The sequence below is a fragment of the Aotus nancymaae genome, unplaced genomic scaffold (assembly GCF_030222135.1).
Source record: "Aotus nancymaae isolate 86718 unplaced genomic scaffold, 86718_ANA_hifiasm-v0.15.2.pri h1tg000002l, whole genome shotgun sequence".
Classification (NCBI taxonomy): domain Eukaryota; kingdom Metazoa; phylum Chordata; class Mammalia; order Primates; family Aotidae; genus Aotus; species Aotus nancymaae.
Window position 1 is genome coordinate 6,596,866 of NW_026988413.1, and position 13,071 is coordinate 6,609,936.

Here is a 13,071-nt window from a genome sequence, read left to right on the forward strand (position 1 = left end):
TTTCTTTGCTTTCTTTTCTTGGATGTTATATGTGTAATACTTGTTTACTGTTTGTTCTTACTAGAATGTAGTTTTATGAAGGGAGGGATTTTTTTTTTTTTCTTTTTTTGAGGCGGAGTTTCTCTCTTGTTATCCAGACTGGAGTGCAATGGCATGATCTCGGCTCACCGCAACCTCCGCCTCCTGGGTTCAGGCAATTCTCCTGCCTCAGCCTCCTGAGTAACTGAGATTACAGGCACGCGCCACCATACCCAGCTAATTTTTTGTATTTTTAGTAGAGACGGGGTTTCACCATGTTGACCAGGATGGTCTCGATCTCTTGACCTCGTGATCCACTCACCTCGGCCTCCCAAAGTGCTGGGATTATAGGTGTGAGCCACCATGCCCGGCCGGGATTTTGTTTTATTTATTTCTGTATCCACTGTGTTTGAACAGAGTCAGACACCAAGGACTGATAGAGTAATCTACTGATGCTTGTTAAATGTGTTGTCCAAATACTTGTTTAAAATGCTTCAAACTATAATGTTTTATCTGTCAGCTTCTGAGAGTGGGATATTAAAATCTCTCTAATGATCAGTTGTCAATTTCTCTTTGTTCTGTAAATGTTTGCTTTATATAATCTGAAGTTCTTTTGAGTTATGTTATCAAAATAAATTAATCTTTTTATCATTATGACAGTTTAAGCCATTTATATTTATTGTGAAAATTCCTATTTATATTTATCTTTTTATGTTATTTTCTATGTACTATTCATTTTCACTCCTTTTCTGCCTGCTGTTGGATTGATCATATTTTCTCATGCCTTCTTCCTACTTTATTTGAATGTTTTCTATCAAATTTAAAAACAACTACTTAATAAAGTCTAAAGATGTTCTTTCCTTTTGTTCATGAACAGTAAGATCCACCGTAGAGTAGTTTTATCCTTTATCACTGTTTTTCATCTTTCAGGTTTTGTAGTCTTTTTATTTAGTTCTGCCTTCTTTCCCCTCTTTCCCTGTGAAGTTTGAAATAATGCTATTTTGACTGTTTGACTTGTTATATAATATTGACAAATTTCTAATATTGAATCATCCTGGCATTCTGATTATATTCAATAGGATTGCACTCAGTTTTTTGTTTTCATTTATAGTTTTTGACAGTGTTGGAATTCTGATTCAGATATTTCCTTTTAATTTTGTTATTTTTGGTTAAGGATGACTTTTTGATAATTTTTAGTAATTTAATTATAAAACAATTTAGACTTTTTTGTTTGTTTGTTTGTTTGTTTTGAGACAGTGTTGCTCTGTCACCCAAGCTGGGGTATACAGTGGCACAATCCTGGCTCACTGCAATCTCTGCCTCCCAGTTTCAAGCAGTTTTCTTGTCTCAGCCTCCTGAGTAGCTGGGAGTATAGGCATGCATCACCATGCCCAGCTAATATTTGTATTTTTTTTAGTAGAGATAGAGTTTTACCATGTTGGCCAGGTTGGATCTCAAGTGATCCGCCTGACGTGGCCTCACAAAATACTGGAATTATGGGTGAGCCACCATGCCTGGCCGATCACTTTAGTTTTTAATATATTCTTATGTTATAGATATGGTTTAGGTTGGTTAAGTTTTTATTTTATTATTTATTATTTTTTTATTTTTTTGAGAGGGAGTTTCGCTCTTATTGCCCACGCTGGAGTGCAATGGTGCGATCTCGGCTCACTACAACCTACGCTGCCTGGGTTCAAGTGATTCTCCTGCCTCAGCCTGCTGAGTAGCTGGGATTACAGGTTACTGCTTTTTAAGTTTCTAAGTTTTTATGTGTAACATCTTGTTGCTCTTATGTCTTATTAATTTTTCTTTTACTCATTTCTATTTATATATTTTTATTTTTTGAGATGGAGTCTTGGTCTGTCGCCTAGGCTAGAGTGCAGTGGCATGATCTTGGCCCACTGTAGCCTCTGCCTCCGGGGTTCAAGTGATTCTCCTGCCTCAGCTTCCTGAGTAGCTTGGGACTACCACGTCCTGCTAATTTTTGTATTTTTAGTATAGATGGGGTTTCACCATGTTGACCAGGTTAGTCTCAAACTCCTGACCTCGTGATCCACCCACCTTGGCCTCTCAACGTGCTGGGATTACAGGTGTGAGCCATCGTGCCTGGCCTCTTTTAGTCAATTCTATACCTTATTTAGGATAATTCACAAAATTTAAGGGCAGTCGTTGTTTTTTTTTTTGTTTGTTAATTGCTTTGCATCAGGAATGTCACCTTACTGTGACTCTTAGCTTTATTTTACTTTCCTGAAGTGTTTGTAAATTAAATTTTATTATACTTGTAAGGTGGACATGATTATAATCATGCTTAATTTAAAAAATTTTGTTTTTTAGTCATCTGCATCACAGTCACCGTGTATCTGATCATTTCTTATCTACTTTATTAAATGTAGAGGTAGAACCTGGTATGTGAACTTTGTAAACAACCCATTATGTAGTTAAAAGCCACTACTGTAGACAGAGTCATCAGAAGGTTACCTAAAAGAGGGACAAAACCAGAGTGAGAAGTACTTAAGTGAATTATGAGGACACAGTTATATTCATGTGGGTCTGTTCTCACATTTAGAGTATAACGAAGTGCTGGATTTAAGTAAGAAAAAGACTGTAAACTCTGATATTTTCTACTTGATATGGTAAAATGCTGGAAAAATGCCCAAATTATTTATTTTGTGTACCTTCAAATTGTGCTTTATGTTGAATATAAGTCTAAGCCTTAAAATTTATTAACTAATATGTACTTATTTCTTTTTCCGTAGACCTCGAAGTAGGGGGAAAACTGCAGTGGAAGATGAGGACAGCATGGATGGGCTGGAGACAACAGAGACAGAAACTATTATGGAAACAGGTATCCGAACTCAAGAATTTATAAGAATGTGTATAATACTTTGCATATGTCCATACACTGCATACAGCATTTGTATAGCAATATTCTGTATTAAGCATTTGTCTTTATACTGAACTCTTTAAGTTTCCCATCTGCCTAAGTAGTTTTGATAACTAATGACAAAGTGAAAAAAACTGAGCTCGCTCGCTCTCCTTTTTCCCTAAGCCCTGATTTAGTATAATTATTTTATATCTGAAGATAAATGTTTTATCAAAGCAAAATAAAGACTGGGAGAAACAATAATCCAGAGAGTTAGTATGATTGCTCATAGCATATTCTGGCCTATGAACCATCTAGTGTTTGTTTAAAGCTTATTTTGTTAATATGTGTATTGAAAAAAGTAATATGTTTTATTATGGAATTAATATTATGAAATGCTAGGCCAAACTAGACCAAATTGTTTTTGGTCTGCTGGACTTTTAGGTGCCCTTAAATAAGCTGTTGTATGTTGTGCATCTGCAAAAGGTAGCTAGAGTTGGTTGCCCAAAGCAGTTTTCAAAATTTACACCTCAGTAATAAGTTATCAAAGGGACTGTGATTCATATTGTATTTAAAGGATACCTGTAGGAGATAGTCCCTCGTTGGCAAAGTTTTCAACAGTTGTTAGATAGAATTTAAATACAGTGATAGGCTTTCTCTCTGAAGTTGAATATATCTTGATGCTTACAGAATATCATACAGTTAGAGATGAGAAAATTAAAAATTGTTATATATTTTAAAATATATTTTTCCCAAAATCATCATGGTTGTCAGATGTGTTGCTATTATATAGGTATAATTCTTGGAAAGTCTTCAAATCTCTAGTTCCTATCTTTCCAATAAAGTCTAGTTAGAGTAACAAAATGATGCTTGGAAGTTGAGAATACTAAATTTCATCCTTCTGTGCACATTCGTCAATTATTGTATTACTTGAAACTTGAATTTATATAAATTCTGTTCTTTTTCATATGATTTTTTTCTGTACTATATATTGTTACTTTTACTAGTGAAAAGTCTTTGTGAAGCTTTAGTTTTTTTTTTCCCTAACATAATGATTACTTAAAAGTTACTTTAAAACAACGGTATCAAACTGTACCATATGCCCTTTCTGTTGCATGTATTAGCTTTTTTCCTGGGTATTCTCTCTCATTCATCAAGATTTAGCATTTGCTTTTCTATTTATCTCTTCTCTGCTTCTTCCGTTGTCCTTTTTGATAATCTATTCCGCACCCTTACCTCTTTACTTCCTTTTTTCCCCTCAAAAATCCAGTTCTTTAACCTACCTCAGCTACTCATTCTTATGGTTATACTTTAGCCTTCGTCATTGTAGCAATCACCAGGATGATTGCGGATTTCATTTTCAAAAATCTCAGTTCAGCCATCCTGCTCTTTGACTACAACTTCTTTTTCCAGCTCACTTTCTCTTAATATCCCTACCACAGTAATTGTTCAGCCTTATCGAGACCTCCAGTTCAGTGTGATATTACCAGTGCAGTTTGTCCCTTTCCTTTTCTGTCTAGATTTTATGAACCATCTTTTTAGTCATTCTCTTAAACAACCTCAACTCCTTTGCCATCCTCCACTGTTTTGCTTTCATGACACAACCCAAATTTTGCATTATAGCACCTGAACATGGCTAGAAAAACATGTAATCTTGCTGACTGGTTTCATTTTAAATTTGCAACCTCAAATCTCAAGCAGGTCTTGATTGTTATCCTCCAGTTTTACTTAGAAATTTTCTCTCCGATGATGATGATGATGATGATGATGATGATGATATTTTTGAGATGGCATCTTGCTCTGTTAGCCAGGCTGGAGTACAGTGGCATGATCTCGGCTCACTGCAACCTTCACCTCCTAGATTCAAGCAGTTCTCCCTGCCTCAGCCTCCCAAGTAGCTGGGATTACAGGTACACATCACCACGCACAGATAATTTTTGTATTTTTAGTAGGGACAGTGTTTTGCCATGTTGTCAGTCTGGTCTCGAAGCTCCTGACCTCAGGTAATCTGCCTGCTGCCTTATGAGATATGGCAAAGTTTCTTTTTAAACGGCTTGCTTTTTATTCTTCAATTCTTAGCATGTCTTTCTTCTTCTTCTTCTTTTTTTTTTTGCTCTTTTTCTTATTTCTGACTTTACGCTTAGGCATGCTACAGCACTAGTTGCATTATCAGCACTAGCTTACATTCTTTTATTTGGGAAAAGACTAGCTCTCTAGTTTGCTACAGATGACCCCTTCTTCCTCTCCTCTCTCTCTCTTATTACATGTTTACTTTATTTAGGAAAGTTTAAATGTTTAGCTAATCAAGTTTAGTTTAGATTGTGTAGTCTGACTTTAGCTAATGGAGAAAGGACATGGAGCAGGAGTCGCGTTAGGAATAAAAACTTCTACTCTCCTTTGTTAAAGGTGCTCTCGTAGCAACTAACTATATGGGAGACACTTTCTTGCACAAGAGTAAAATTGCTTTGCTAAGAAATCCTTTGTCTGAGTGCTCCTTTTTCCTTACGACTCCGAGCCTTATTTCTAACACACCTCCCAAAGTGCTGGGATTATAGATGTGAGCCACCACACCCAGCTCCAATTATTGAAGATGATTTATTTCAACACCTTTTCTTTTATCCTGAAACTTCCAACACCTCTTTTCATTTAGTGATGATCTTGCTTATTTCATGAAAAAAATAAAAAATACAGAAACAATTAGAAAAAAAATTCCATATTCACCCACCATCAAATCTATTTTCTTGGTTGCATCCCTACCCATATATTGTAGTTTCTGTCCTGGTAAAATGAGATAAAGACTCTAAGGCCAACTCCTCAGCTTGTGTCTTACATTCTGTCCCCTTTTATGGACTTTGGGTCTGCAGTTTTCCTTGCTTTCCTGCATCTTGAATTTTCCCTTCTCCATGATTTATTTCATTAGCATAAGAGGGGTGCTACAGAATCACCCCCCTTCAAAACAAATAGCCTCTCTTGATCCAACATCCCCTTTTAGCTACTGTACAGTTTCTTTGCTCCATCATAGCAAAAATCCTTGAAAGAGTTATTTATACCTATGATTACTACTTACTTTTCACCATTTTCTCATGAACCCATTCTAATCAAACTTTCTCTCTTTATACTATAATTACTCCTGTCAATGTCATGATCTCATATTGCCCAAACCAGCTTTTAGTCTTCATCCTCCTTAACCTTTCAGGATCATCTTATACAGCTAACCACTCTCAGGAGTGAAACTTTTTTTTTTGAAACTTGACTTTCAGGTCACTGTACTCTCTTGGTTTTGATTTTACCTACTCCTCTTTACTGTTTTTTCCTCATTCTCTTTGCTCATCTTCTTATGTATTAGGTGGTCTTACTCAGTTTTATGGCTTATTATCTATTTTTTTGCTGTTATTATGTTATATAAATGGTAATGACTCTCAAATTATGTCACCAGCTCTTTCTTGCTTTGAACACAACCTGTATCTTCCAGCTTGCTTCTTAACATTTCCTCTTAGATGTCTGAAGAGGATCTCAAATTTAATGTGTCCTCTCTGGAAATTTTTATTGTTATCCCCAAACCTTCTCTCCCGGTGTTCACACCTCTATATATGCCACTGTATATTGTTTAGGCGAAAAATACGGAGTCTTTCTTGATTTCACATTTAGACATCCAGACCACTGGAGGGCTTTACCTATTCAGAATATCCTGGATTCAACTACTTTCACCCCTCCACTGCTGTCATTCCAGAACTTGACACTATTCCACTGCACAGCTGCATTAGCTTCCTAGCTGGTCTTCCTCCTTTCCTTTTCATTCCATTCCACTCTTGTCCCACACATAGTAGCCAGGGTGATCCTTCCAAATTCCAAGTGATGGCCTTTACTTCCCTCTGTCAACCATCCAAAGACTCCAGTGATATTTAGAATAAAATTCTAAGCCCATACAGTACTGTTGTCTTCACACTCCACTGATCTGGCCTTGGCTACCTGTATAACCATATCTTACATTCCCTTTTTCACCGGGCACTATCTTTACTGGTCTCCTAGCTTTTCCTGGAGCCTACCAAACATACCCCTTTCTCAGGCATTTAGGCATTTTGTCTTCTTTGGTTGGAATATTTTTCTCCAGACATTCATACAGCTTATTCCCTTACTTTAATTAAGTCTCTACTCAGTTACAGTTTTCCCTGAGACCTTTCCTGACAGCTTGTCTAAAAGGTAACACTTGTCACTATGTCTTCTCCTGCTTTATTTTTCTCCTAATACTTAACAGATAGGACATTTATTCCGTATTGGTTTATTGTCTGCTTTCTACACTAGAATGTAAGCTTTATGAAGTCAGGGGATTTGTCCTGGTAACTCATTTATCCCCAGTGCCAAGAATACTTCTAGGTACATAGTAGAAATTGGATTCACTAGGTGAAACAGTATTGTGTTCTTAAATTTTCCTTTTTGTATTTTCTAAGCTACCTACCATTCTTGGAACATCGCAGCATTACAAGAAAACTAAATGTCTGACTTTTTTTTTTTCCTTCCCTGAGAGTAGTAAGCCCCACAAATGGACTCTCTTCTCATGCTGTCTCCTATGAGAGGTCAAGGCAAATACAGTTTAGAGAAATACATTTTTTAACCCAGGTCTTTTACTAAAGTTAATAAAGCCAAGTGTATTAGTCTTTGATTTGTCTTTGTCCTTGAAAAGGCCATTGTCCAGTTCTTTTAGGGAACATAGTGAACATAGGTCAAGGAGAGCAGTGAGAGAAAGAACAACTGTTACAACCACCAACCTGCAAATAAACCCAAACAGAGAGAGTTCCATAAATTTCTAGTCTGTTTAAAAGCAAAGTCAAGTTTCCTGCAAGGTTTTAACCTCTCTATGTATGTCTCAAGACTCTAGGGTTTATTTTTTTATTTTTATTTTTGAGGCGGAGTTTCACTATTGTTACCCAGGCTGGAGTGCAATGGCGCTATCTTGGCATACTACAACCTCTGTCTCCTGGGTTCAAGCAGTTCTCCTGCCTCAGCCTCCTGAGTGGCTGGGATTACAGGCATGCACCACCATGCCTGGCTAATTTTGTATTTTTAATAGAGATGGGGTTTCACCATGTTGGTCAGGCTGGTCTCGAACTCCCAACCTCAGGTGTTCTGCCTGCCTCAGCTTCCCAAAGTACTGGAATTACAGGTGTGAGCCACCGTGCTTGTCCAACTCTACGGCTTATTTGAAGTTTCTCTTGTTCCTATAAATCCTGTGCCTTGACATGCTTGCTTAATGATCTGTAGTAGTATAAGAGTATGAGGCTGGACGTGGTAGCTCATGCCTGTAACCCTAGACCTTTGGGAGACCAAGGTGGGTGGATCACTTGAGCTCTGGAGTTGGAGACCAGCCTGGACAACATGGTGAAACCTGTCTCTACAGAAAATACAAAAATTAGCTAGATGTGGTGGTATGCACCTGTAGTCCTAGCTACTCGGGAGGCTGAGGTGGGAGGATTGCTTGAGCCCAGGAGACACTGGTTGCAGTGACCTGAAATCATACCACTGCATTCCAGTATGGGTGACAGAGTGAAATTCTGTCTCAGAAAAAAGAAAAAAGAATACTAATTAAAATGAATATCCTCCTGTGGTGGGTGGATAGGAATGAGTAATCTAGGAGTAGCCATTGGGAAAGTAATAAGAAAGCTCATTTGTTAATATTTTATGTTAAGAAAATTTCATCTTTTTTTCCTTTTTTTTTTTTGAGATGGAGTCTCAACTCTATAGCCTAGGCTGGAGTGCAGTGGTGCTATCTTGGCTTACTGCAGCCTCTGCCTCCCAGGTTCAAGCCATTCTCTGCTCAGCCTCCCGAGTAGCTGAGATTACAGGTGCCCGCCTCCACACCTGGCTAATTTTTTTGTATTTTTAGTAGAGATGGGGTTCTACCATCTTGGCCAGGCTGATCTTGAACTCCTGACCTTGTGATCCACCTACCTTGGCCTCCCAAAGTGCTAGGATTACAGGCATGAGCCACTGCACCTGGCTGGGAAAATTTCATCTTTTGATGGTCGTGGCTGTTACCAGTCTCTGTGCATTTTTTATATGAATAAAATCATCTTGAGTGAAGTGCTAGTTACTTGAAGAGAAGAGAAACTCTTTTTTTCTTGAGAATCATATAACCAGGTTTTTGCAAACTTGTTTTAGTTAATTATAATTAGCTTATTATAATTCAGTTATAATTAAACATTTTTTCCTGCTGTTCAAGTTGTCATAGTTTGGCTCATGGGAGCCCGTTGTCAGCTGGCTTCTGAGTTATTAGTGCTCTTTGGCAACAGTTTTATTTTTAAGGTCCATTTAAATTTCTCCCTGCCTCAAGGTATAAAATCAGTTATTCTCTAAGGACTTCTAGTTTTTTAGTGGAGAATAGTATTAGCGACAAAAATCTAGGCTCAAGGGATGCATATCACGTTGTTTCTGTTGAGAATTAGTTATGTGAGTCCACTTTAGTCATATACTAGTACAGTCATGCACTGCATGACAACATATCACATATATGACAATGGTCCCATAAGATTATAATGGAGCTGAGAAATTTCTGTCACCTCATTATATCATAGCTGTCCTGATATAATAGCACAGCATAGTGCATTACTTAACGTTTGTGGTGATGCTGATATAAAGAAACCTAGTGTATTCTCAATTATATTTATTATACAAAAGAACACTACATACACTCTTACACAGTGCATAACTCTTGATAGTAGGTGATTGTGTTACTGGTTTATGTATTTACTATACTATACTTTTTATCATTATTTTGGAGTGTACTCCTTTTAAGAAAAAAGTTAGCTGTAAAACAGCCTCACGCAGAACCTTCAGGAGCTATACCAGAAGAAGGCATTGTTATCGTACGAAATGACAGCTCCTTGTGTGTTATTGTCCCTGAAGACCTTCCAGTAGGACAAAATGTGGAGGTGGAAAGATGGTGATAGTGACAATCCTGACCTTGTGTAGGCCTGGGCTGAGTTTAAAAAGCAAAAAATAAACCCCACAAAGCCTCTAAAACCAAATGGCTGGTAGGATAAGGGTGTAAAGGGAGATTTTGGTTTTTTTTGTATAGCTGTACAGTGTGTGTGTGTGTTTTAAGCTGTGTTATTACAAAAGAGTCAAAAAGTTATAAAAAAAGTTTATAAAGTAAAAATGTTACAGTAAGCTAAGGTTTATTACTGAACAAAGAAAAACAGTATTTTAAAAATTTCGTGTAGCCTAAGTGTACAGTGTTTATAAAGTCTATATTAGTGTACAGTAATGTTGGAGGCCTTTACATTTACTCGGTGACTCACCCAGAGCAACTTCTAGTCCCACAGGTACCATTCATGGTAAGTGCTGTATATATATAGGTCTACCATTTTTTGTGTTTTTACTTAATATTCTTACCATTGTTTCTGTGTTTACATATGTTTAGATACACAAATACTTAACCACTGTGTTATAGTTGCCTACAGTATCCGGTACAGTAACATGCTGTACAGGTTGGTAGCCTAGCGTACTAGGCTGTACCAAATAACCTAGATTTTGAGGAGGCTATAACATCTAGGTTTGTGTGACAGTGACAAAATTGCCTAATAATGCAGTTCTCAGAAGATATCCCTGTTCTGAGAGGACTGTAATTACATAGATATATACACACACTTGCAAATGTGAGTTCACATTGATATATTCAGTTACTTTTATCATAAATTTTTAAAAATAGACTTTATTTTTCAGAGCAGTTTTAGGTTAGTAGCAAAATTGTGAGGAAGGTACTGAAATTACCCATAAATCCCCTTCCCCGCCACATACATAGCCCTTTTCATTTTCAACATCCTATACCAGAGTGGTACATTTGTCACAAGTTTTAAACCTACATTAACACATTATTATCATCCACAGTTCATAGCTCACATAAGCGTTCACTCTCCGTCAACATTCTGTGGTTTTGGACAAATGTATAATGACATGTATCTGTCATTATAGTATCATAGTCACTGTACTAAAAATTCTCTGTGCTCCACTTGTGAATCCCTCCCTCCTTGCTAACCTTTGGCAAACACAGTTCTTTTTACTGTCTCCATAGTTTTGTCTTTTCCAGAATGTCAAATAGTTGCAATCATACAGAATAGCCTTTCAGACTGGCTTCTTTTCACTTACTAATATGCATTTAGTAAGTTTCCTCCATGTCTGTTCATGTCTTGATAGTGCATTTCTTTTGAGTGCTGAATAATATTGCATTGTTTGGATGTACCACAATTTATCCATTTGCCTACTGACAGAATTCCTATTTGCTTCCTGGTTTTGGCAGTTAAGAATAAAGCTGCTATAAACATCTGTGTGCAATTTTTGTGTGGACATAAGTTTTTAACCCATGGGTAAATCCCAAGCAGCATGATTGCTGGATTGTATAGTAAGAGTATGTTTAGTTTTTTAAGGAACCATGAAGTTGTCTTGCATTCTCACTAGAAATTTCTGTTGCTCTATGTACTTGCTGGCATTTGGTGTTGTCAGTGTTCCAGATTTTGGCGAATCTAATAGGTGTATAGTGATATCTCATTGTTTTAATTTTCATTTCCTTGATGAAATATAATGTGGAACATCTGTTCATATGCTTATCTGCCATCTGTATATCCTTATTGATGAGGTGTTTGTATTCCCAGTGCTTTTTTTTTTTTTTTTTTTTTTTGAGACAGTTTTGCTCTTGTTGCCCAGGCTGGAGTGCAATGGTGTGATCTTGGGCCACTGCAGCCTCCACCTCCCAGGTTCAAATGATTCTCCTGCCTCAGCCTCTTGAGTAGCTGGATTACAGGCACCCGCCACCATGCCCGGCTAATTTTTTGTATTTTTAGTAGAGATAGGGTTTCACCATGTTGGTCAGGCAGGTCTCGAACTCCTGACCTCAGATGATCCACCTGCCTCAGCCTCCCAAAGTGCTGGGATTACAGGAGTGAGCCACTGTGCCTGGCCTTCCCTATGATTTCATCTCCCGAAAGAGATTATAGAGAATTTCTTAAATGTTTGGTAGAATTCAGCAGTGAACCAAACTGGGTACGTTTACTATTGGAAGTTTATTAATTTTTTATTCAATTTGTTTAATAGGTATAGACTTATTTGGATTGCTTATTTCTTCTCGTGTTAGCTTGAGCAGAGTGTGTCTTTTAAGTAATTGGTCCATTTCTTCTAGGTTATGAAATTTGTGGGCATAGAGTTGTTAATAGTATTTCTTGATTATTTAAGATTCCATGGGATTTGTAGTGATGTCCCATTTTTCATTTCGTTTTTTTTTTTCTTCTTTTTTTTTTAATTGCATTTTAGGTTTTGGGGTACATGTAAAGAACATGCAAGATTGTTGCATAGGTACACACATGGCAGCATGATTTGCTGCCTTCCTTCGCTTCACCTATATCTGGCATTTCTCCCCATGCTGTCTGTCCCCAATTCCCCACCCTCCGCTGTCCCTCCCCTATTTCCCCACAACAGACCCCAGTGTATGATGCTCCCCTCCCTGTGTCCATGTGTTCTCATTGTTCAACACCTGCCTATGAGTGAGAACATGCGGTGTTTGATTTTCTGTTCTTGTGTCAGTTTGCTGAGAATGATGGTTTCCAGGTTCATCCATGTCCCTACAAAGGACACAAACTCATTGTTTTTGATGGCTGCATAATATTCCATGGTGTATCTGTGCTATATTTTCCCTGTCCAGTCTATCATCGATGGGCATTTGGGTTGGTTCCAGGTCTTTGCTATTGTAAACAGTGCTGCAGTGAACATTGGTGTGCATGTGTCCTTATAGTAGAATGATTTATAATCCTTTGGATATATACCCAGTAATGGGATTGCTGGATCAAATGGAATTTCTATTTCTAGGTCCTTGAGGAATCGCCACACTGTCTTCCACAATGGTTGAACTAATTTACACTCCCACCAACAGTGTAAAAGTGTTCCTATTTCTCCACATCCTCTCCAGCATCTGTTGTCTCCAGATTTTTTAATGATCACCATTCTAACTGGCATGAGATGGTATCTCAATGTAGTTTTGATTTGCATTTCTCTAATGACCAGTGCTCATGAGCATTTTTTCTTATGTTTGTTGGCCTCATGTATGTCTTCTTTTGTAAAGTGTCTATTCATGTCCTTTGCCCACTTTTGAATGGGCTTGTTTGTTTTTTTTTTTGTAAATCTGTGTTAGTTCTTTGTAGATTCTG

The 13,071-nt window shown here is 37.4% G+C and overlaps 1 protein-coding gene across 15 annotated transcripts in view; it reads left to right on the top strand.

Annotated features, from left to right (window-relative positions):
• Positions 1-13,071, top strand: part of KMT2C (lysine methyltransferase 2C) — a 303,740-nt gene that overhangs the window by 72,085 nt on the left and 218,584 nt on the right. For all 15 annotated transcript variants that reach the window (XR_001105806.2, XM_021665230.2, XM_021665228.2 and 12 more), the window contains exon 2: positions 2,775-2,863. Coding sequence is in view for 14 of the 15 variants with exons in the window: in XM_021665230.2 (XP_021520905.2) it covers positions 2,775-2,863 (89 nt within the window). In the remaining variant the exon portion in view is untranslated. The remainder of the gene's footprint in view (positions 1-2,774; positions 2,864-13,071) is intronic.